Source organism: Pieris napi, chromosome 24, assembly GCF_905475465.1.
Source record: "Pieris napi chromosome 24, ilPieNapi1.2, whole genome shotgun sequence".
Classification (NCBI taxonomy): Eukaryota; Metazoa; Arthropoda; class Insecta; order Lepidoptera; family Pieridae; genus Pieris; species Pieris napi.
Window position 1 is genome coordinate 2,093,419 of NC_062257.1, and position 26,775 is coordinate 2,120,193.

The following is a 26,775-nucleotide window of genomic DNA, read 5'->3' on the forward strand; positions in this document are numbered from 1 at the left end:
GCTTTGTATGACGAATGCCCATGAAAGATGCGAGCTAGTGTTACATACTGAAATTCTCTGGTTACAGTAATCCAGTTAACAGGAATATTTTTCTTTACCTACATAACTTATAAGTGTTTATACAAGGGTGCTTCAAGAAATACAGGGCCGTATTAATATACTGATTCTCAATGCGAACAATACATTTCTTTGTCTATACCTAAGTATTTATTTTATTAATTATTTGTTTACACTACGTTACAGTTACAGAAAAACAAAAGACATCATACATAAAAATTAGAGGGGGAAACAACGGCCGGCCTTATCGCTAACCGTTGACCATCGACTTAATCTGAAATAATAATAAAATAAACTAAAAAGCTAATCTTACGGATTCATGAATTGCGAAATTTAAATTAACTTATTATTATTATATAATTAAATTTTTGGACACGCTTTTTTTGGACGCAATGCGTTTAACTTAGGTATTTTTACCCATGGGCGGTTTCAAGGACGGATCATGAACAGGGTCTCGCGTTATCAATTATGTATATTTAATACTGGTAAGGTAAAAAGACTGGTACCTATATAATAATAATTCTATAGTTTATTAAAACCTAAACATAACAGTATTTACAATTTTCCTAACCTACATGGCAATAATAAAATTAATTAAAAAATAATAAAATGAAAATTTAAATAAGTAAAAGTTTGGTCCCTGTGGCAGTGTACTTTTAACGCTGGCAGCATTTCCGCGCTGTATTACGATACTTATTCATTGAGCGAGGAAAGCACCAGCCTTGCGATTCTGTAACTCACTTTTCGAACTCACACAGCGGTTTTCGCATCGGCGGTCGCTTTCAAATCAGTCGTGAAGCAGTCATTTTATGATTTGGCTTTCTGATAAACAATAAACTACAAGCTCCCACCTTATCCGTACCTAAAGGAGATTTTGCCTCTTGGAAAAATTGTGCGTGTTTTTTATACATACGAATATATTAAGAAGAAACTTGGATAATTTATTTTGGAGGAATTAATATTAGTGTCTTTACTCCAACTTCGATTTGGTTCCCTGGCGCTAATTAAAGATTTACGTTGGCGCCTGGCAGATAGTACCTGTGACTCCAGAGCTGGTGCTTTCCTCGCTCAACAAGTATCGCAATACAGCGGTATTAAAGGTACACTGCAGGGACAAAAAATTTACTCTGTTTTGAAATTTTTATTTAACCATTTTTTGTTATTATTACTGTACTGGTTCATAATATTTAAAATATGCAAGGAAGAAAGTTCGGTCCTGTATCAAGAATAAGTAGATAATGTATTCAACGTCTTGGACTTAACTTATATCTAATTATGAATATTGATTTTCCTCGTGACACCGTGGTTAATCCTCTTTGTTTTCTTATAAAAGCTGAGGACGGTCTTGCAAACATCGAGTAGTCTCCGCAACACAACCTGAGCACCCGCCGGAGATTGGTTAAACTAAAGACTGGAGTAGTTCGTGCAGCGATTTTCTTCAGTATTTTTGGTAATACCAACTCGGGGTGAAACTCCATTTAGTGAGTCAAATTGGTAGCATTCATTGTTCCTCCAGAAAATTGCTTTCTCAACCCTCAGTAAATCTTGCTGGACCTCATACTAAGAGATATTTTTTTTTCCAGTTTTTAGCTTAGGAAATTTAGATCGTAAAAATGGCAATCACCAACCTGGACCCAGCACCGGGCGTAGCAGCCATGCAGTCCTTCGGTATCCACGCCGAAGCCTTCGGGTCCAACCAGACCGTCATCGACAAGGTTCTGCCTGAAATGATGCACCTGATTGACCCACACTGGTAATTGTACTTCAATTGAAATTGATTCTTCTATGAATTTCCTCTCAAAATCTTTATCCTTCAGGTACCAGTTTCCACCATTGAACCCACTATGGCACGCTCTTCTCGGATTCACCATTAGTGTCTTGGCTTTCATCTCCATAACTGGCAATGGTATGGTGGTATACATTTTCTCGACGACAAAGGTAAGACAAATATCACAAAATCTTTTTTTTTTATCTTTGTCCTTAAATTTTGACGATTGATTTTGGTTTCCAGTCACTCAAGACGCCATCAAACCTGCTAGTTGTTAATTTGGCTTTCTCCGACTTCTTGATGATGGCAATGATGGCTCCACCTCTGGTGGTCAACAGTTACAATGAAACATGGGTATTTGGTAAGACAGTTCTCTATTGTCCGTCTAAATTGTCTATTAGTAACGTTTATTCGACCAACATTTTCATCTAGGTCCGACTGCATGCCAATTCTATGCCTGCTTCGGGTCACTATTTGGATGCGTCTCAATCTGGACTATGACAGCTATTGCCTTCGACCGTTACAACGTGATCGTCAAGGGTATTGCTGCAAAACCGATGACCATTAACAGCGCTTTACTGAGGATCCTTGGTGTATGGCTATTCTCTCTTGCATGGACTCTTGCGCCCATCTTTGGCTGGAGCCGGTGAGTTTTATTTTCGATTCAACTCTTTATAACGTAAAAATGAGATAAATTTGTTTGGTTTTTAACACAAAACACATACGTTACTTCTCTCTTTATAACGCCACAGCCATTCTATATTACGAAGAAATATTTTCATATTTAGACAACAACATACTTAAGTGCAATTGTTTTTATAATCAGCTTACAAAACTAACCTTTTGAGTTGACAGCCGTCTCGCCTTTGTTATTGTTAACTGCATTAACACGTGTGCCATTATTCTTAGATTACATTGCCTGTCATAGCAAAACACGTCAGGCAAAGATAACAGAATATATGTGTCTAGAATAACTTACCTATTGATGGTAATAAATTTTAACTCTCTATAACGAAAAAAAACACTCGGTACCTTGACGTTATAAAGAGGTTACACTGTAAAAAAAATACTTGAAATGTATTTCCTATATCGTATATAGATACGTTCCTGAGGGCAACATGACCGCTTGTGGAACCGACTACCTTAGCAAGGATTGGTTCAGCCGAAGCTACATCATTCTTTATGCGATCGCCTGCTACTTCCTGCCTCTTTTCCTCATCGTCTACTCATACTGGTTTATTGTACAGGTAATATTTGTTACCATAACTGCGACAGCCCTGCGATTCTGTAACTCACTTTTCGAACTCACACAGCATTTTCGCATCGGTGGTCGCTCTCAAATCAGTTGTGAAGCAGTCATTTTATGATTTGGCATTCTGAAAAGGTGGGAGCTTGTAGTTTATTGTTTATTAGAATGCCAAATCATAAAATGACTGCTTCACGACTGATTTGAGAGCGACCGCCGATGCGAAAAGCGCTGTGTGAATTCGAAAAGTGAGTTACAGAATCGCAGGGCAGTTATGAAATCTTGATTGGAATTTACAACGATGTTTTGCACTCCAGGCTGTCGCAGCCCACGAGAGGGCCATGAGGGAACAGGCTAAGAAAATGAACGTTGCTTCTCTTAGATCTTCGGAACAGGCTAACACGAGCGCTGAGTGCAAATTGGCTAAGGTAATACACATTACTCCATACATCTCACCTTTTTTATGTAATAGGAGGCAAACGGACAGGAGGCTCACCTGATGTTAAGTGATACAGCCGCCCATGGACATTCACATTGCTCGCAAGTGCGTTGCCGGCATATAAAAAACGTGAGCGTTTAATTTTTTTTAATCCATCTGCAATCAGCCTCTTGGCTGTTATCAGATTTTATGAGATTATTCCCTCCGTAATTCGTGAACTGTCAGACTGCGGCAAGTTTCGTCCTTTTCAGCCGATACACACTGTCGTTTCCTCGTAGAATTTAAAACATGAGACAATTTGGTAATGTAAACCATCTTTATCACAGGTTGCACTGATGACAATCTCTCTTTGGTTCATGGCATGGACCCCTTACCTGGTAATCAACTTCGCGGGAATTTTCGAGACCTCACCAATCAGCCCACTATCAACCATCTGGGGATCCGTCTTTGCTAAAGCTAATGCCGTGTACAATCCAATTGTATATGGCATCAGGTATGACATAATAAAAAAATAAAAAAAAACCATAGATAAAGATAGTAAAGCCACAACTTTTCTGGTCACATTGAAATAAACTATGATTTATGATTTCTTAATTCATCATTAATCAGAAAAATATCGCGGCACTATTTGTATTTGGAGCTGAGCATTGGTAACCTAGTGGCTTCAGCATGCAAATCTCATCCCAGAGGTCGTAAATTCGATCCCCGGCTGTGCACCAATGCACTTTCTTTCTATGTGCGCATTTAACATTCGTTCGAACGGTGAAGGAAAATATCGTAAGGAAACCCAAACAGTCTACGCCCAGAATCTGAGGCTGATCACCTACTTGCCTATTAGAATAACAAATGATCATAAAACAGATACAGAAAGCTGAGGCATAGACCTAAAAAGGTTGAAGCGCCATTGATTTATTTATTTGTATAATTGACTTATATAAACTCTTCTCAGCCACCCGAAATACCGCGCTGCTCTATATCAGAGGTTCCCAGCCCTGGCCTGCCAGCCATCACCAGCTGAGGAGACCGGCTCAGTGGCCTCCGCCGCAACCGCTTGCACCGAGGAGAAACCATCTGCTTAAATCTACGGACCCAGCACGACCACGGCTCGGACACGACTCTACCGACACGACTTTGCCAACACGATTTTATTTTTATACGGCTGTACAAAGTTCTCGACTTGAACACAGAACGCGGACTGGACAAAATATTCAGGACATCATTTCATTTGCCTCAAGTAGTGTTTTTTGTTTCTCCTCCTAACTTGCATATTTTGGGACCGCGTTTTGTGTTTTAAGTGAAACGTTGCACACTTTTGTTTCCCTCGCTTTAATTGGTCGGCGACATTTGGAAAATTACAAAAAAAAGTGATACGACTTAAAAAGTGTCGCCAGGCCGCCCCTTACCGCGAGACTGCTCCTATTAGAATCTAAAATGTGACGAACTATCGATGAAAAACGCTTTGTAACTTGGACTAATAAATTATTTACATGCAACGTGGTTCATGACCACATTATTCAGTTGTTTTACTTACCCTATTTATAATTAGAATTACACACCAATATTAAAAATATATAAACAAAGAACAGAACAACAAGAGCTAACTTTAACAGACTAGAATTAAAAAACAAATTTATTAAACGAAAAATGATATATTAATTATAACAATTGAAAAAAATATGTTTAAAAAAATATAACACTACATATTGGTGACATATATGATAATATCTATTTCTAAATATTTATACAAAACAATCACATAATCTACAAAATGGCTAGACTCAAACACATGTACAAAAATTATTAATAATGTAAACAAATCTTACTAGCGACCAAACGTATTCAAATGCAATATTTATTAGTTACTAGCTTTTTTTTATTTAGACTATCTTTCGAGTAGCTAGGTACTTACCAATTTTCCGGAATAAAAACCCAAGTAATAAAATAATTCACTAATAATTTTTCAAAATTGTAATTTTATTTTTTTCTGAGTTCTAGGAATATCAATAATAATAGTCGAATGGTCCAGCCGTTTTCAAGCTTTGCGCAACATATAATGCGATAGATTTATATAGATAGATTGAAAAATAATAGACAGTTGACTATTACAAATAGTGTCTTCAATCTTTTAACAATACATAACATGCAACGATGTCATTGTTGATTCAAAAGTAGTGTAAAAGAGAGCGGCGATAGAGTACTCCTACGGCTGCCTTGCGATTCTGTAACTCACTTTTCGAACTCACACAGCGGTTTTCGCATCGACATCGCATTCTGATAAACAATAAACTACAAGCTTCCACCTTTAAGAATGCCAAATCATAAAATGACTGCTTCACGACTGATTTGAGAGCGACCGCCGATGCGAAAACCGCTGTGTGAGTCATTTATATACAAAAAACCCAAGATGCACAGTCTCGAATAAAAGTAACGCTCGAAAGTGTCCCGAAACACTATTTCTGTCCCTTTCTATAACAGTATGTCTATAACAGTATATGTTACAAGCATATATTATTGCAAAATCAACCTTACGCGAATTGCTTAAAGTTGTTATTACAACGCAGTGTATACGTACTTAAAGCAATAAAATTTTACGACCGACCGTGGTCGGTAGGACAAGGTATTGAGTGGAGTCGAACATGACTTTTTTATTTACAACTATTTAACATAATTTTAAATTTATCCGACTTTTCGGGTGCTTTACAGCGTGCGTGGTCACGGTGACTGAAGACAAAAGGTGTTGGATGTTAAATAGTTGTAAATTTATAATAATACATAACTTTAATCCGGTTAAAAAGTTTTTTTCTTAAATTAAAAAAAAATGTTAAATTGGCTACCTCCTGACCTACACTTTATATAGCGTAAATATATTTGTCAAAAACTACACACAAAAAAGTTCAAAAGTTCATAAATTTATTTATAAAAAAAAACACAAATAAATAACATCGACTCCACTTATTAGACGCGAGACTATTTGAAATGAGCGCACAATTTAGAATGTTGCGCTCATTTTTTGAGGACGTTTTTTAGACGTTGATTGTGCATCTTGGGTTTTTTGTATATCAATGGTGTGAGTTCGAAAAGTGAGTTACAGAATCGCAAGGCTGTATTTACGACTTATAAGACCAAAAGAACGTCGGAATATGCCAAACACAGAATGGTGATAAACGTGAAGTGGGATGTTTATACTGTGCAGTAGGAGAGTTGCCGATTGGAGGAATTCAGGAGGAAAATAAAATTAATTATTATAACAACGTAAACTCTATTTCGTACCTACTTAAGATTTCTACAAAAGTTTTCGCACTAAGGCCATGTTATAGATATAGACGAAAGAAGTTGAAGGTAATTTTCCCTTATTTTAGAAGAATTCATTTTGACCAAAACCGATGTTTATAGCATTCGGCCAACCATGCTAGTATCTTCTATATCCATAGTTTCTTCACACTTTGAAATCGATTTTCGTTTAGTTTCTATATTTTCATTGTTTTGTCACATTAAATCTTGTATTTTATTTTTCTTGTAAGTACCCATGTATCAGTATGCGGAGCGTTGGCAAATATTTATAAATACGTAATACAAAACTTTGTATTAGTTTCGCCCTTAAAATTCAAGTTATGTTTTGTCTTTTGTTTATAGTACAAGAGTAATAAGGACAAAACATTGTTTTGCAACCGTCAATGAAATCAAATGTCGCCATGTGATAAGCGTTGCCTGGCAACCGATCTAATAAACAAACAATTCCTGATCTACGGAATTATTAAAGCGAAAATGTAATATTTAAGAAGTAATGATATATTATAAGCGTAAATAGATTTTACGAATAATAATGGCCTGCAAAGCCTCTTTTGCTTTGCACCATAACTTTCCCAAACTCGCTGAAGAAGCTGGTTTTGCATTCAACACACATCGGCCACGAGTGCATATCGAATGGAATAAAATACGTAAGTTTTAGATTTTATACATATAATTAAAAACTTTATTAATTACTGAAATAATATGTGTGTGACAAAATTGATTTAACGTTTATCCATATATTACAATAATTATTATTCCGTGGTACATCGTGCCTGTTTAAAACAACTTTCTTAATATTGATTATAAAGAGGAAAAATGTGTAATACGTGTCTTCAAGGAGTTAACATAAAAAACAGAATCGATAGAATAAATTATTTCTGCAGAAGTCTAAATTACCAATTTATTATGTACTTAATAAACACTTTTGCAAAAACACCGGGCATTATATGTAATTAAAAAAAGTAAAAAGAATTCATCAAAAATTAATAAAAATAATGTCACTATTCAATTGACGCGCAGAGGTCTGGACTCTCGGGGCAACAAAGGAGTGGAGGCCCCCAGGCCCCAAATTATTTTCCAAATAAATTAATATTTTTTTCAGCCGAGTCATTTAATCAATAATTTACTGTGAATCCAAGTTAATTCTTGTAATATTTAACAAGCATATAAATACATATACGTATCTTTATATATATAGATATACTAGCAGACCGGCCAAGCGTTGCTGTGGCTAAGGTTTTTGTTATATGACATAGTAGTAAACTATTCAAGGGAAACGGTAGGAGAACACCAGTCATAGGGACCACCACGCTTTTTTGGTGGTAATGCCATTAAATTGTAGCTTATGTGAAACGTTGGTACTTTCAACTCAGCGCCATCTGTTAGAATTGTGACTATCAAATAATAAACAAATATTTTGCAATAAAATAATATTGCGGGTATAAATTGAGATGTAAGCTATCCTATCTTTTAAGTTGCATCAAGCTACACTCGGTGTGCAAATTTGATTTAAATCGGTTCGGTAGTTTAGGAGTCCATAGCGGACAAACAACGTGACACGTAATTTATATATATTAAGATATATATATAACATGTTTTCCGAAGTCTCTATTGCCCTCCCCTATATCCAGAGTGTTCACGCTTATTAATTTACAAGATTATATTATATACAGACTACGTCGTGATTTGGGACCTGGCAGTAATTGTAAAATTAGAAGCTTTTAATATGTATTTCTTTATTGACGTTCATAAGTGTACATTGTATTACCTAAATGAATAAATGATTTTGATATGATTTGATTTAGAGTACGGGTGACACTCCTAGCCGTTTGTTTCATAAATGCTTTGGTTTAAAGAAGTAGTTTTATGACCCATGTTTTGTTTTTAGGTCTTCTGGATGTAGATAGTCTGATACGAGAGAAAAAGTTTATATTAATTGAGCAACATATCAATGATGTAAGTATATTGTATGTTTAAACCCTTAAATCCCTTGGAACTATCTGGGTTAGATTTCAAGTCTCACGCGTATCTATAGTTTTACGTACGTTTAAATTCCAAATGTTCCGGCGCTGCACAATTACACATGATTTTTTATTATTTATTTTTAATATATTGTATTAGCTTGTTCGTAAGCAGTGTTGGCCTAGTGGCTTCAGTGCGACGGCTCTGATCCTTGGCTATGCACCAATGGACGTTCTGTCAATGGGCGCATTTAACATTTGCTCGAACGGTGAAGGAAAGCATCGTAAAACTCAGTGGCGTAACTATACCATCTGAGGCCCGTGGCAAATTCTTTTGATAGGGCCCTATCAGTAAAAATCGTCACGTTGTACTCAGTTTCATTTTAATAAACTTCGAGATTTTCAGCGTACTCAATTACACGTTATATATGTCCCACTAATGGGCCTCCTCTCTTAGGCGAGAGGGAATGGTCTTTAGTCCCCACGCTAGCGAGCCAATGCGTATTGGAGACTTCACATTCATCCATAGAACATAACATCTCTTGGGCAGGGGCCCTCTTGGGTCGGGGGCCCGTGGCATTTTGCCAGCCCTGCCACCCTATTGTTACGCCACTGGTAAGACTGACCTTAGACTCAAACAGTCGACGGCGTGTGTCAGGCAAAGGAGGATGACCTACTTGCCTATTAGATTGACAAATGATCAGGAAACAGATACAGTAATCTGAGGCCCAGACCTAAAAAATTGTAGCGCCACTGATTTATTTAATTACAGTTTCATTGTGTATTTTTTTTCATAAAAAGTATTTGGAAAATCGTATTTTGAGTATACTCAATTAGTTAGTGCTCAACTGCGCATGATAAAAAGAAGGTTCTTTCAGATATTAGATTGTGTTCTGGAATCCGAATTCGATGTTAGGATCCTGGATGATGGCGTTGTCAAGATATTTCGTCTGGCACAACTGGCCGTGGAGTATCAGCAGTTCTGCCGTCATTACCTCGATAGAAGTGTGTATGTGTTGCGTGAAGAAATTACGGCACTCGCCAAGGTATGTTTATACATTTTTTAGAAAGCTCTAGATGCTACTGAATAGGAGCTCAGCCCTGGGATTCTGTAACTCACTTTTCGAACTCACACAGAGGTTTTCGCATCGGCGGTCGCTCTCAAATCAGTCGTGAAGCAGTCATTTTATGATTTGGCATTCTGAAAAGGAGGGAGCTTGTAGTTTATTGTTTATGCGCGACCGCCAATGCGAAAACCGCTGTGTGAGTTCGAAAAGTGAGTTACAGAATCGCAGGGCAGGCATGCGAATGTGTTTTCAAAAATGACATTATTCCTATCCAAATAAAAACTTCATCAACAATAATCAACAACAAAAAAGTTATCAACAGCGTTATGACAAGCCCTATTAGCGAACATTGTTAAAAGAAGGTTTTTTTTTGTATAAAACAGTATTTTTAAAGACACAGGAACCTAGACTTTAAATTATTATAAACATACTAGCTGACCTGGCAAATGTCGTTTTGCCATGTATATCATTTATAATAAAAAATTGGGGTTAATCGTAGAGGGGTGAAAATTAGGGGTTGTATGTATTTTTTAATGCTGTATCATAAAAATAAAAATTTATCTAAAAATTAAAAAAAAAAATTAGGGGTGGACTACCCTTAACATTTAGGGGGATCAATAGATGTTGTCCGATTCTCAGACATACCCAATACACACACAAAATTTCATGAGAATCGGTCAAGCCGTTTCGGAGGAGTTTAACTACAAACATCGCGACACGAGAATTTTATATATTAGATATAACGTTAAAAAGAACTTTAGAAATCACCCTCTAAAGTTAGACGACAGTGTGAATTGAAATTAAAGATAATTATTGATTTCATGCCTTAAAAAAATGTATTAAAATAACTGAGTAACAGATTGATGATAGAGGTAATGTTTTAATGCAGCCAACTACCTAAATAAGCCGTTCAATCAACAGCCTAGCCATTTAACTAAGCAGCGCCGTTTAATTAGCGGCCTGAAAGATATTCAGCCGTAGCGTTTGTAACACTGGCTGGCTAATGCTTTCCTACGATAGAGTGACCATATGGCAAAAATAAAAGAGATAAAAATCTGACAAAAAAAATATTTCTATAAAACTAAAATTGCTTGAGTCAGTAACGTTATTAAGCTTGAACTAATGTTCTATTGTCTTTGATTGACAACCTTTACACATTTAAAGAAAAAACTTTTTAACCGGATTAAAGTTATGTATTATTATAAATTTACAACTACCTACTATATTTAACATAATTTTAAATTTATCCGACGTTTCGCGTGCTTTACAGCGTGTGACCACGTGACTGAAGACAAAAGGTGTTGGATTTCAAAAAGTATAACAGCTGTAGAGAAAGTTGCATTATCTGTATTTATTTCCCCGGAGTTGGTATCGACTAAAAGATGGAGGGTTTTGGCAAAAATGGCTCTAGAGGACACCGTGAGCCATTTTTAAATTATGTTAAATAGTTGTAAATTTATAATACTACATAACTTTAATCCGGTTAAAAAGTTTTTTCTTGAACTAATGTTACTAATATTATTGATAATATTATTGAAATAGTAATGTTTCGTTTGGAATCTACTTCTATTTTAATATCGTTAGTATTAAATGTATTTTCATTGCAGGAATTAGACAACTATAAACGAAATTTAAGAGATAAAGAAGATGATATGCGACGCCTTCGAAAACGTCATTTTGTACGAACTCCTTTACCAGTTAACAACGAAAATATAGCTACAATGATTCTTAACAGTCTGAAGAATCAATCGAATATATTTTCTACTCACACAGATGTTCACCACAAGTGTGTGTACTGCGATAAAGTGTTTTTAAATCAACTTTACCTGAAAAGCCATTTATCAAGACGTCATCCGAATGTAACGGAGATACCACAGAGAGATACAGATACCCCACAAATACCAGACGAAAGTAAACTTCAGTCGGAAATAGACAATTTAAAAAGTAAATTACAGGAAATGGAAACTATGTTACTACAAAAAGTGCCAGAATCCGAGCAAAAATCAAATGAAACGAAAAAGGAAGAGAAACAAATGAAAGACGCTGAAGTTCTAACGAATATTGTTGTTGAAAATAAAATAGAAGATTATAGAAAGCAGGAATTTGATAAATATGACAAAGAATTAAGTTTGTTAAGAACGCAAATATCACAATTAATGGATGCAGAGAAAAGAAATGAAAATATAAAAGTTGATAATGATAATAAGCTTATTGAAAAACTGCATTTGACAATCAAACAGCAAGGCGAAGAGCTGGTGGCGCTTAGACAAGAGCTGATAAATTCTGTAATTATTTTTATATCAACTATAGTATGTAATGATTCGATTAAAGAGACTGGCGGAGAGTTTATTGCCAGTTCTTCTCTTCCATTCTACGCCCTTGAAAACTGGCAGTAAATGCAAAATTAGAAGCATTTTATATTTATTGATTGACGTTCATAAGTGTACATTGTGTTACCTAAATGAATAATTGATTTTGACTAGTCTTATACATATATGGCTGAATATAATATAAAACAACTAGCAAACTCGGCCAAGCGTTGCTGTGGCTAAGGTTTATGTTATATTACATAGTAGTAAACTATTCACGAGAAACGGCAGGAGAACACCAATCCACCATGCTTTTTTGGTGTTTATGCCATTAAATTGTAGCTTATGCGAAACGTTGGTATTTATTTTGATAAGGATCAATACCTAGGTACGAATAAAGAGCCTTTTCTAGCGGTGGTATTTTAATAAAAAAAAATTAATAAAAGGACGCTTATTGTGACGTAACTATAAAAGATAAAGACATGCTATGGCGACATTTTTATAGATAGTGATGTGTCCTGAAAAAATTTAATACATAATTTTGTTCTATCATTAATAGTTTTCGCAGCGCACGCGATTGAAGGAAGTTTTTTGTTTATTTTTTTACACCTTGGGTTAGATTATTCAAGTTTTAGTAAGCATCCCTAGTTTTTTTGAAAATGAAATATATATAGCCTATGTCACTCGGGAATAGTGTAGCTTGCCAACGGTGAAAGAATTTTTGAAATCGGTCCAGTAGTTAAGGAGCCTATTCATTTCAAACAAGCAAAAAATCAAATCTTTCCTCTTTATAATATTTACTATATAAAAAAGAAGTAATTTCCATTAGTGCTATCAATAAAACACCTACTCCTATTACAGAAACAGACAAAAGATTACATGGAAAATGAAAGAAAGAAGGAAATAGAATTGAAAATGGCCAATTGGGCTAAAAAACTAGAAGTCCAATCGAGTGAATGCCAAACGTTAGTACAAAAATTAAATGAAACGGCCAAAGAAGTACACGAATACAAAGTTCTTGCTAAAGCAGAAAGAGAGAGGGCTGCACAACTAGAGGAATTATTAAATAAACAGCAACTTATTAAAACCAACAATTTAATGGAGGAAAGCCCTGTAAGTAATTGGTTCTTTAATATAAACACCTTGCTTAACAATATTTATTTATTTATTCCTTATTTCCTATTTTTACAGTAACTTAATACTAATACAATAGAAAACTAACGTAAAACATAATATAACCATAACAAGTAAAAACTTAAAAACCTAAACAATTTTATAACTAATTATAAATAATAAAATATAAACCAATGTAGTTGAATTTTAAGACAAATCCGTGATACGACACAAAGAAATCTTAAGTACGTATCTTAGATGAGCGCCAAATTGCGACACACACAAAAAAATATTGGTTGTTTGTAAAGTAGGTTTACGATCGAGATGTTTACGTGATAACGTCTTATTGGTGATATAAGTTTTTGGGAAGTAAGGAATTAATGAAGATAACAATTTTTTCAAATTTTAAATTACATCTATCGTTTTATTCACACTTTTGATGATAAATTTCGGGTGTAAAATGATAAGTTTACTTATTCGACTATGATATACATTTTTCTTCATACATTCACGGAATGACTGGCAGCGCTCGAGATGAGACGGGAGATCGGTCCGTCTCTCTCTCTCGTTATACCTGCGATCGCGCTCGTGAGGTTTTGGTGTGACACAAGTTTCTGAACATGTCTAAACTAAAACGATTTTAAAGACGTTATCACGTCAAAACCGAGTGGCTGACGAGCGGCATTGCCACTGATCCACAAGCGCGATCGAAATACTGTTTATGTCGGGAGAAACTCAGTAAATGGAGAGACACAAAACGCCGGTTGAGCGTGTTCTATGTGAATGTGATATTTAAATTATCAACAGATTTCTTATTTTGATCCGATTCGCCTCGGTCTACGATATTCTTTACTGCATATCGTACCTTGACGTTCATAATTCTATAATTTTTAGTACACTTTTCGCTACCACTATGTGGGGCCAGCTGCACATTGAATTGTTTCCAAACTTATTCGAAGAGTTCTTCACGAAAAGAGCGTACCGTTATTCTAAAAAAATGTCGGCAGGACAGGTGATGGTGTGTGTGACCCTTGGGCGTCCATCAGTTAAGCTCGTTGAGTCTATAAAATAGCAGAACAAAAAACTTAGACTTTTGTCTATCTTAGTTTTAAGTGGAAACATCAATTTTTTAAAATTTACGAAAATGATTGCTTTGGAATTTGGAACAGTATATATTGAATAGATGATAATATGATTTTTTTTACGTAGCCTACCTTTAGCAGCTACCCTATTGAGACTTTCTGTGCAATTTTCCAATTTGTTTCCATAAAAACCTTTCGCAGAACTCAAGGAATAAAAAGCGATTAATTTTTATTTATATAGATAAATTCCTTGATAGTTTTTGATTATAATTTAATTTATTGTCAGAATATATACTAAGATACGAGATTTGAAACATAACGTCACATAGGTATTATTACACAATTTTTTGAATAGCTTTTATATATTTTCTTTAGTAAATTCCTCGACTATAGTGCGTGTAAATATTATCATTAGCAAAATATAATTTGCAACTAGTATGATTAAGTAAGTCTTAAGCTTGTTTAATATTATTTTTTTTTAAGTTTGTCTGTGTTATGTTCATTCCCATAATTTGTTCAGTGTTGTACCTGTGGTAGCCATATAATAAGGACATGTAATAGCGTCTCTTCCGCTGTATTGTTACAAGCATTTTGCCTGACTCTAAATCTGTCTTACTCTAAGTCTCTACCTCTCACATGCATAGGAGTGTTCAAAAATTGTGGCGCGCATATTTTAATTGTCATTAGTCAATTGTCAGCGATCCTTTGAATAATAGCAATCAATATGTGATATTGTTTTATCCAAGGGTCTTAGAAAAGTAAAGACAACTCGGTAAACATCATGAATACCTTCTACTTTTTAGGTTAAACAGAATAACAATGAAAAAGAGAAAGTGAAGTCAAAAAAAAGCAAGCCAACACCTGATCGACTGATGCTTGAGAAATTGCAGAAGCAAGCACAGGATCTACTTAACATAGTACAGAGCAGTACAGATTCAAGTGATGCAAACGATAGTTTACCCAAAACAAAAGTTAATAGCAAAGTTAAAGATCTAAAAGACAAACCAAATGACAGTCCTAATATTCATTACCAAAAGAAGTCAGCAGATAAAAAAGGAGCGAGCAAAATGCGTAGTAAAATTTTAAATGGAAAAAGTAAAAAACCAAAAATGGGAAAGGAAAATGGAGTGGTTACACTTCCTGTTAGGTATTTAATTTATTTTATAATTAATAGTTTTTATTTTATAATGAATAGTATTTATTTTATAATGAATAGTATTTTTTTCAAATAAATTATTAAGAAATCTTGAAGGCACTAAAGTAATATTTAGTAATATTTTTTAAACTGTACTTATCATTGTCTGATATTAAACAAAGGGAAATTTATACATAATAAATAAATCAGTGGCGCTACAATCTTTTTAGGTCTGGGCCTCAGATTTCTGTATCTGTTTCATGATTATTTGTCAATCTAATAGGCAAGTAGGTGATCAGTCTCTTGTGCTACACTCGCTGTTGACTTTTTGGGTCTAAGGCAAGCCGGCTTCCTCACGATGTTTTCCTTCACTGTTCGAGCGAATCATAAATGCGCACATAGAAAGATAGTCCATTGACGCACAGCCGGGGATCGAACCTACGATATCAGGGATGAGAGCCGCACGATGAAGCTAAGGCCAACATTTATATAATAAAAGTTAAAATAAACGAATACATATTGATATAGCTTATAAATATAAATATTTTTTTTAAGTTATACTTCTTTAGGCGCGTTATGAAAAATTGATGAGAGTGAAATTTTACGATTGTGCGGGCACCGTGACACAAAGTAATCAGTGTGATTATAGCGTGCGCGAGCGAGATGGGAATAAGACAATCTACAAGTAAAAAGAAATAGAATATGCGTGAAGTTAGCAGAATTTTGAATGACCATAATGACATTTATCTTTTAAACAAATAAAGGAGTTTTAATTATTTTTTCAAAGAAATTTAGCAATGTTTTTTCACAAAGACCTATTGTTACTTAGTTAAAAGGTTATGAAACATACCAAATTATTAAATTGAATTAATAATATAATAAAATAATAATAATAATTGTTATTAATATTAATTAATAATTGAATTGAATTTAAGTACCCTTTTTTATTTTAGTCCAGTAAAAGTTGTACGAGCAAAAATAACAGAAGAAGTGAATCAACGATTGGTACAACTAGGTGTCGATCCACTTAAAAACAGACTTCCTAGAAACGCATTTCAAAAACAAAGGACAATGTTGCAAGAGCAACAAGAAATAAAAACTAAGGTAAGATAAAATTTGATAATTAGTGGCTTTATGGAACAGGAGTTTACAGTGTATTATCTTTATATAGTGTAATCTCCATGTAACGTCCCTCGATTTAATGAGAAACCCCTACTAGGGCCACTAGGGCCGGCGTCGTGTTTGGCGTCATTGTGTCCCAAACAAGACTGACGACCGGACCTAGACCAGCCGGAGCTAAGCCCGGCGAAAAACCGTCACGTATGCATGTGCCCTTAAGATTTTACAGCCATGTTCCTGAACTAAATACATTTACAATACCGTATATTAGTATATGTAATTAATAACATAATTTTTAAAAGATTTCAAAAAGTACTCACTAGTAGTATAGGTATGTTATCTAAAGCTGGCGGCTTCAACACATTAAACATTACCAGGGCAATCTCGTAAAATGGTGCACAATGTTTTTAACTATTTTAAGCAACTTCATAAAAACAGTTTAATGAAAAAATGTTATATTTAATTTGACATCAGATGCGACTGGGGTTTCTAAGAGGAGTATTGAAAGAATAGTTAGTGAAGTAAAAGTGAAGTGTGTTGAGCTAGATGGAGCTTATGTCGAAAAATGTAAAATTATTTACACAAACTACTCTTTTACGTTCTTGGTTGGGCTTACAACTTTGGGATCCACCATCGTATCACGTACGCACATAATATTTATATGTATTTGACACATTTTTATTTATTTACAACCCACCCAACCTTACTAAAACCAGAGTAGACTAAAATATATAGCTTGGCAAAAAAGTCATATTTTTAAACATACTGTATAGTGAAATTGCATTAGTGTGAGTAATGTGAACGCGCCAGCTTTCGATAACCGACCTATACTAGGGTGATAAACCGATTAATTAAAAGTTATAATGAGTATGACTTAAATAGTTTTTATTAAATGTTATTTTACTTTTCGACAAAGTCGCCTTTCAGGTAAAATATCTTTTTTCTATATCTTTAGGAATCCATTATTACTACTATTTATTTGTATTAACGTCCTTGTAATGGTTTCGGTATTGTGTTGCCATATATTATCTGTTATGGTTATTGTAAGACGAGTGTTGGCCTAGTAGCTTCAACGTGCGAGGACTGAGGTCGTAGGTTCAAAATCCGGCTGTGTCAATGAACTTTGTCTTGTTAAATTTTTGTTGAAGGAAAGCATCGCGAGGAAACCGGCACCATAGACCAACGGTGTGTCAGAAACAGAAGGCTGATCACTTACTTCCCTATTTAAAAAAAAATCATGTGTCCAATTCACACGTGGTAGAAGTGAAACCTTCAAAAACAAAGTTTTATAATTAAAATATGTAAATTAGACTTTTTCTCTATCTAAATGTAGGATCTTTTCTTTAAAAAAATATATTTTAATGTTAAATTTCAATTTATAACGTTAATATCAATGTTTATTTGGTAAAAACTAAAATAATAACGTGGGAGAAAATGAGATAGGAAGCATTATACAGTGTATAAACTTTAAAGCAAACTTTTAATTAAGTGTAGTAAGAAGTTTTCACTTCAAAAAGTTTCTATAACTAATGATATGTAAATAAAATTGATAAATATTCTAATTTTATAATTAAACTACTTACTTGATTTTTTAATTCAGAAAATGATCAAATACACACTAATTTAAAGTTTATACACTGTATAATGCCTCCTATCTCACTCTCTCCCACGCCAAATCCTATTAATTTATGTGTCTGTCTCTTTTTACTGTCGCTTTTTCCGTTGCATCCGGTTTGAAATCACAACGATTCTAAAGAAGTTTCACTTCAAAAAACACTTAATTGTTTTTTCTGTATTAGTTCAGAAATCTGAGGCCCAGACCTTAAAGGTTGTACCACCGTTTTTTAATTTATTGCCCATTTTTAGAAATTTCCTTCAAGAGAGAAGATTTACCATTCTATTCTGACGCACTTAGACACTAATACGTCTCCAGAAGGTCTAAACCAACAAGAGGATCTAGAAAAAACATCGCCTAGTAAAACTAAAACCTTCAGTCTTGCCTCTGTAATATCGAATGTCAAAACAAAAGCATTATCTCTAGTAAAACCCAACGATGCTGAAAACAAAAAGAAAAATAATCCAGTCACTGATAGAGCAATGGCTCTACTTAAATCTCCCAGTTCAATGCAATCTAGTCCTAGAAATATTCAAGAAATAAAATCACCGATTCGTTGTAAAATAAATAAGAAGGAAAATAAAATATCAAAACATGTTGAAGAAGATAGTGAATCGGAGTCTAGTGACGATTCGGAAACAGACAATAGCCCAAGAAAGTATTGTAAAAAAATAACAGATGAAAGAATAATCCATCAAACACCACAATTTACTCCAAAAAAAGCAGATAAAATCTCAGAAATTATTTCCCCTAAAAAACCTGAGCCAAATCAAAGTAAATATATTAATAATGATCTTACAAGTGATGATATAGAATCAATAGAGGATATTGTCTCGCCGCGAAAGGCGTTTTCTGAAGAAAATTTAATTAAACAAACAAAAGGCGTTTTAAGAAATGCATCATCAACCTCGTCCTTAAATAAGAAGAAAGTGTTGTTTGATATGGACGCAATACAAATGAAGTCTATAAGCGCGTCTCCATCTCAAAGTTTAGCTGAAAACAGCGATAATGAAAATTATACGTTGGGAATTATTAATTTAGATGCAGATGAATGGGATCCATCAAGGTAAATGAAGACAGATATCTTCTATTAGTTCGTAGTATAAGTTAAATTCTTCAGTTATTGGTACTCTTCATCACGTATATTGAGAATAAAAACCATAATAATATATCAATTGACGGCCCATTGGTCTAGTGGTTAGTATCCCTGACTGCGAATCCATGGGTTCGATCCCCGGCTGAGACAAACATCGATGTGATGAGCATTTGGTGTTGTGCTCAGGTCTTGGGTGTTTAAATATGTATTTTTTATATGTCTATCTATCTATAATATGTATGCATATCCGTTGCCTAGTACCCATAACACAAGCTTCACCAGTTTAGCATGGGACTAGGTCAATTGGTGTGAATTGTCCAATAAAAAAAAAACAGTGTTTAGTAATGCATCCAAATGGGATGATGCCAAAAAGACTCGACTGACGCTAGTTTGGTCCGTGATCACTTTAATATAGTAATTATGCGAAATGCGTAATAAAGTAGGGTTTATTAATAAGATTATAAGTATTTAAGAACATATTGTTTCTTTCAGCAATGAAAATGAGAATCAAATTAATCCGACTATCCAAGTATCAACTCGGACAACTCCACGCATAGCGGAATTAAAACAGGCCATAGAGTCCCAAATGGCGCGCAGAGTTCAAACACCGAGCACAGTTTTGGCGGGGAGTGTTAACATTTTACCGACGCCTGTCCCAATGGCAAGAACAAGTTTAGGAGGCAGCAACACAAGCCTAGGGAGCTCCATATTAGATGAGAGTGACAATTTATCAATTACGAATAAAAATACGACGAATAAAATAAAGAAGGATGATAGTGAAATTGATTTATCCGAATTGTTGGGTGACGATAAAAGTGACAATAAATTTTAATAGAATATTGCATTTTTTTCTAGGTATAGATGGTAATTATTTCCAAAATATTTATATAAGCACGATTTTCGGAAGGGGAAGGCAGAGACAAGGGACCTCTACGTGGGTGACGTAACACTCTTGCTTTATCTACTTTGATAGTATTGCATGCATATTGCATTCATTCATACTCGTCTAAATAAATTCTTAGGCATTCGAAAGTAGACCATACACCTTCACACTGAAGAATTTATATTTTTATATGGGATCTTATTTACATTTCGTAAATCTTTATAAAATTATTAATGAAATAGAAGTCAAAATGCACTATGCCCATTGGAAAAGCAGTACAGAAGGGCGAAGCATACAGGAAATACAACATACAATAATTTTCGATGGCATTACAATTTACATACTACAATTAAATTTAGTAGTATATGTACTGCCGAATAGACCAGTGCAGATAGCCTTCAAAATAAATAAAAAGTGAAAAAAATAATAGTAGGATGAAACCTATTGGAAAAGGAGGAGAATATTATAAAAATTAAAGGAAAAATAATTAGGTATGACGGGTCTGGGCGTTACTGCATACGATGTTTTGCATTTTCTGAGAAGATTTACTATGGTAATGTATATATATTTTTTTACCATAGGAAAGTAGAGATTTCATCGAACTGAAAGCACACCAACTTTTTGTAAAAAGCTGATATTTTGACGGGTGAATTTTCGATTGAAAATTAGGGTGTTTTTTCGATATTCATTCAAAATAAGGTGAAAAAATAAATATTTTTTATCAAATAAATTACAGCGTATTTGGTATATAGAAAGGTAAGTTTTCACCAAATTTCGTTAAAAAAAAAAAGAAATTTGTAAAAGATAAAAATTAAAAACCAAAAACTTGGTTTTTTGAATTTTTCACATAAATTTTGAGGTTATGTGAAAAATGTGTGAATACAAAAGTTTTAGATCTTTTCATTACCTACAACTTTGCCATTTAACTTTCTTCGATAGGACTTTTAGTTTTGCCGGAAATCGAGATAAACCGTTTTTTCCCCTTAAAACTCCCCCCCCTACCCCTTCCCGACCTCAGAGCGCCCGTAAATTATTTTTCCTTTAATTTTTATAATATTCTCCTTCTTTTCCAATAGGTTTCATCCTACTATTATTTTTTTAGGTTTCAAAAATTATCGGCACTGGGGGTCTAGCCATATTGGTGTCGAAAAGTATTCTACATACACTACCGCTTTTGCGTAATTGTACTGTCGAAAACGCTTCGTTCGTAGCCAAGAGGCATGTCGATACATTACCGCAAAGTCGACAGCGTAGATGCGAGCTGCTGTTCGTAGCACCTTATTCCGTCATATTGTCTCTGGATTAAATGTATTCCTAATGTCACTTTTATAAACAAATAAAAGTTAAAACTTTACAATATTATTGTAAATTTGCAATTGGAAGCTGCAAAAAGGACATTAGAATGTCAGCAAGGTCGGAACAATTTTCGATTTAAGTGGAATTTACGGAAGGTGCAAAGTGAATATATAAATTTGATTGCATGTTTAAATTAATTATGGTTCGTTTCATGTTTTGTCAGAAATTTAAGGCTACAAATAAATACAATATTTTGAAATTGCATAATCGCGATATGTAATAATTAGTAGTACTCATACTTTGATATTTTTAGGATTTGACCTCACAACTAATCTGCAAAATGAAGAAGCAACATATTTTGTTACCGGTTAGAAGAAACAATAGAAATAGTACTGTGGATTGATGAATAAAGATTGAAAATAAGGTTGACTAGAAGTTGATAAAGTCCAAGGAATTAAAAAACGATAGAAAAAAAACGTAGACTAGTGTGAACACTGAAATTAGAGTTTGATTTAAGCTTTAATTAGGTTTGGTGTTTGTGCTTGAACATTTTTAATGTCAATTTGAAAGCATGCTCCAACATCTTTGATATAAATTAAAGTTTGATGCTGATTTTAAGTTCAATTTTTGTCAATTAACTTTTGGTAATATCAGTGATTTCCTACTAGTTAATATGTAAATGCAAAATTTTTATATAATTCTTTTTAAGTAAGAAATGAATAAACATTGTATGAATGACCCATACCTACTAATAGTTAGGAATATTACACAAACAGGTAGCAAAATAAAAATGTGTCAGTTATGGTTATTTTTTATTAAAATAAGGCACCAAATATCTTCCTTAACATAATGCAGTCTACATAGAAAAATAAGCATATGTAACAACTTATTAAACAATACAGACATTACTACTGAACACACACAGGTGCACCAAATTAAATGCATTACTACCTAATGTAGATGTATTCATATTTATATATGTAGATAATTAACTAATAAAAAACTAAAAATAGTGATTGTTTCCGTAACACAACAATTATAAATAATAATAGTTATTGTAAAGATATAATTCTTCCCAAAATCTACAAATGCAGTTTGTTTATAATAATATCTCATTAACATTCAAACTGCTGAACTTATTAAGATTAAATGTGGACGAACATAGTTTCAGTTACTGTTTCCTGTTCTTGAGGTAATGTTACTTAACCAACCATTATTTCATACTTGTCTTATTTTTTACATTATTCATAAAATGCTTCATTCCCCATTATCAAATTAATTTTCAGGTACATAATATAACACTTAAATTAATTAAAAGGTAAGATTTTAATAAAACTTGTCCATTTGTGGTTTTTTAATATATTTTTAGTTGTCTTATTAGCTTCTCTTTTTCTGAAAATAAAATATTTTAGTTAGTACTTTGATCAAATAGAAAACTGACAAATTAAACTGTAAGATCGGTCCAAGGTTTGTTCAATAGGTAACTTTAATATTAAAACTCTTTACTTAATTCTAAACTTAAAAATATACTTAATTTGTCACTTTGCTGCTTATTGTCAATTAAAGTTTTTAATAACCAAACAATGTCAGTAACTCCCAAGGGACTTGAATTCATACTTCTCATTCATTAACAATATTATAATAACTTCTCTAGTATATTAACTTAGTAAATAATTAAAGAAAATATCTGCTTACCATTACTTAGTATTGCTCACTAGATTTTATATTTCCAAAGTTCATGAAGTATAAATCCACTTTATTTGATTAATTTAAATCAATATTATATCATTGGCTTCTATTATAATTACAATAAAATATATTTAGAACTTCTAATTATGTTCATTAGTGACTGCTTTCTCATCTGAAATATACAAATAAAACGTATAATCATTTTACTTTGTGATTACATAATATAAGCAATATTAAATGGTTTATGTATTTTTCAAATTAAAGAACAATTTCATGAACTTACATGCAATATAAATATCAATAAAAGATATCCAATATAAACAGGATTTACCTCTACTAATTTGCTGATTTTCTTGATATTTTCATATTTATCCGTGTCTATTATGTTATCCTCGCATTGATTCATAGAAAAACTAAAACTCTTAACTTAAAAATATTAACTCTAGTTTAAATTATTATAATTACACGAGAACGTTAAAAAACGACAGATAACAAATTAAAACCATTTCGTTAAAACGTCCAAAATATGAGATGTTTTTAAAACGGTAGTCATTAAAGATGGCAATAGTTGTACTGAATTATTGCAAACAGCAGCTTTTGAGATCACGCTAAAACATGGCGGAGAAACGCCGTTTTTTCTACACTGCCGAAACATTAATTGGCCGTTGGCTACCGAATAGCGTAAGCGTTAATGTGTGTCTTTTCGTAGCACTGTCATGGCGTCGCTTATTGTATCCCGACTCACGCCTTTAGGGCCTAGGCTACCGACTGTCGACACGAGCTGTCATTTTCATACAAATTTAGTTTTCGACTTTCTACATACACTACTGTTAAGCTATCTTGGCTAGACCCCCTGGTCTAGAAGCGATTACTACAATTAAATTAAACTTGCATTCTATTGTAATTTAGGTTTTAGGTAATTATTTTTTAAATTGTGAAAAATCACAGCATAGACAATAATTTGGATTCGAAACTTCGTTTCATTCCGTGTGTCAAATGTCAATTGCCAATAGGTGGCTGTTTGTGACAAACAGTTTATCACATGGCCCTTTGTCAATGCCATACGATAACGATTAAGATTAACGGTAATCAAGACTTCACAACAATCCATCCAACTGGAAATTGCAAAAGCTAAAAATTAATAAATAGTAAACTAACATACTCAACTTTCAGCAAAATTGTAATATAACTCTTCAAGTTATAATATATATTTTTTAGAACAGAAAGTGTAAACAACCTGTCCTGTAGTGACACACATAAGAAAAATAAAGATTTGTTAAGTTCTACAAAAAATAATTCCAATATTCTAATTTTTGATATCATTTACTAAGTTAAGTCTAATTCATCTTTTAAATGGATACCGAAGATTTGGAACTAAGCGACGAAGAGGAAGAAATAACAGCCGATGTTGTTCTAAAAACAATACAAAATTTATGGCAAAACGAACGGTTATCACCTGAAATATTACCGCACCGAAATGACATGATAGAATGTATGTTAGGTCAGATTCAACACATGGAGCGTAATATAAACAAACTACCTAAAACTGATCTTCGGGCTTCAATACATAAAATGGAATTAAACAGAATAAAATACATAATTTGCAACTATCTCAAGACTAGACTTGATAAGATAGAAAAGTACTGTATAACAATAGTCAATGATGAAAAGCAAAGAACAGAATCGGGGACAAATTATTTAACACCCTCTGAGTTCAGATATGCACAAGAATATCTCCTCAGCATAGAGCATCATTTAAAAGAGACTATACTTAATCGTGTCCCTGGGAATATGCAAGCTTTTGAAATTAATAAAATGGCAATAGTACCTGCTCTGCAATCTCATGTGTTCTTAAAAGCAAACGAAACAGTAAATGGTATTGTTTTAGAGGACCATTTTGGTGATCAAGATGAAGAGATTGATTTAGAAGGTAATTTTATTATCTACTACTATTCTTAAACCTGTACAAACATTATTCAAGTCAGTGTAGATATATTGAGTAAATTTGACATTCATAATCTTATAAATTCCAAAACTGAATCTAGCTAAAGCTAGGTAATAAATAGATGGCTAAGCTAAATACTCAAGGCTCCTGTTTGCCAACAAAAATGTTAATCATAAATGTTTAAATGGAAATATAAACTTTAACCCCATAATACAGGTTTTTACAAACATGACTAAAAATAATTCTTAGCTTGTAGATATTTCTCTGAACTAATTAAATGCAAATGATTTGTTTCAGAGGGATCACAACATATTTTGCAGTACAAATTCATAGCAGACTTGGTCAAAAATGGAAAAGTTCAGTTAGTTTAATCCATTGGTGGTTAAGCTTGGAAATCAAATGAACTATTTTTGTAACTGTTTTATTATAAGAATTAAATATTTTTTAAACTCAAGTATTTTTCATTGTATTAACATTAGTATGAAGATACAATGTAGTTTGAAATGATGATATATGACACTTCTATAAAGAACTTAATACCATTTTGAATAAGTAAATTAATACACCAAAAAATTCATTATATTTAAAAAAAATAGACTACTCCTTATTCATAAAAACTAAATCACAGTAGAATCCTACAATTGTGTATTTCTCAAGTAGGTGTTACATTTCCTGTGAAGAAATTTTTAATTATTTAACTTTGAACCATGTTAAATAAAAATAATAGTAGTGAAAGGAAGTCAAAAATAAATGAATAAAGCAAAGTTAAAGAATTGAATATTTTATTTATCACATTTCTTACAATTAAGTAACATTTTCTAGCACAGAAAATAGTCAAGTTGCATCTTTGACATAAGTACATACATTCAAATTACTAACATTGGCAGTCTGATCTAAGTACAAATGCAATTAAAATCTCAAGTAACTTTTAAAAATGTCGAAAAATATGTATCTATATAACATTTCCATTATTTGATAATCAAGATTTAGGTTGTGAGAAAGTAAGATTTGTTTCACTGGATTTTTTTACACGCCAGGCAAAATAATTCTATGCTTAATAATCTCAGAATAGCAAAAGTTTTATAAAAATATTCATTAATTAAGTCACATTATTGTAAATCTTGGACAAGCTTAAAGTACATGTAATAGTATGTATATGTAATCAATTTTGAGTATATTATTATAATTAATATTTGAGTAATAAAAATATTGTTTTATATGGTTCGAAGAACAAATATTAAATGGCCTTAGTCTAAGTCTTTTATCAATGGTCTGTTCATAAATTAAAGATTGAGACAAATGTCACTAATTAGGTAAATGTCAAAATCAGGTACTCTCGAAATTGAGAATGCAGTAAGTACTTTGCATACAAATTAATCATATTTAGAAGGAACTTTTAATATTCGATTTTGTTAACTTATTAATGCCCATAAAAAAAGGAATTTTTAAAAACAAAAGTTACTAGTATTTTGTCTATGCTATGGTTCTAATAGAATTTTTGAAATTGGGCTTTTTATAATATAAACGAAAATAAAAATCTACATACAACCATTGTTAAGGACAATAAAAAATTAGTCAAGTAACACAGTCGCGATTAGCCATGAATATAACTCCCGTTATAACGTAGATTTTGACATTGACAGCCATTTTCCCGCCAAGTCGTC

At 33.1% G+C, this 26,775-nt stretch overlaps 4 protein-coding genes across 5 annotated transcripts in view; 3 read left to right on the forward strand and 1 right to left on the reverse strand.

Moving 5' to 3' along the window:
• The window catches only part of LOC125061771 (cryptochrome-1-like), a 213,317-nt gene that overhangs the window by 33,112 nt on the left and 153,430 nt on the right, over positions 1-26,775 (reverse strand). The gene's annotated exons all lie outside the window — the stretch shown is intronic.
• Positions 1,373-5,023, forward strand: LOC125061776 (opsin-1-like). 2 transcript variants are annotated; one of them, XM_047667376.1, is made up of 9 exons: positions 1,373-1,507; positions 1,641-1,810; positions 1,875-1,995; positions 2,069-2,186; positions 2,258-2,471; positions 2,925-3,072; positions 3,389-3,499; positions 3,837-4,003; positions 4,460-5,023. In XM_047667376.1, the coding sequence occupies exons 2-9, from the start codon at positions 1,671-1,673 to the stop codon at positions 4,587-4,589; spliced, it is 1,149 nt and encodes a 382-aa protein (XP_047523332.1). In that variant the 5' UTR covers positions 1,373-1,507; positions 1,641-1,670; the 3' UTR covers positions 4,590-5,023. The 2 variants fall into 2 exon arrangements, with proteins under 2 accessions (XP_047523332.1, XP_047523333.1); XM_047667377.1 differs by having other exon boundaries at positions 1,402-1,538.
• LOC125061785 (cilium assembly protein DZIP1L) lies at positions 7,251-20,135 on the forward strand. The gene is made up of 9 exons (XM_047667386.1): positions 7,251-7,448; positions 8,690-8,757; positions 9,641-9,808; positions 11,437-12,114; positions 13,000-13,251; positions 15,137-15,480; positions 16,422-16,572; positions 18,454-19,268; positions 19,791-20,135. Exons 1-9 carry the CDS (start codon positions 7,334-7,336, stop codon positions 20,128-20,130), a joined length of 2,931 nt encoding a protein of 976 aa, XP_047523342.1. The 5' UTR covers positions 7,251-7,333; the 3' UTR covers positions 20,131-20,135.
• LOC125061782 (DNA replication complex GINS protein SLD5) lies at positions 24,332-25,565 on the forward strand. The gene is made up of 2 exons (XM_047667382.1): positions 24,332-25,096; positions 25,409-25,565. The coding sequence occupies exons 1-2, from the start codon at positions 24,520-24,522 to the stop codon at positions 25,480-25,482; spliced, it is 651 nt and encodes a 216-aa protein (XP_047523338.1). The 5' UTR covers positions 24,332-24,519; the 3' UTR covers positions 25,483-25,565.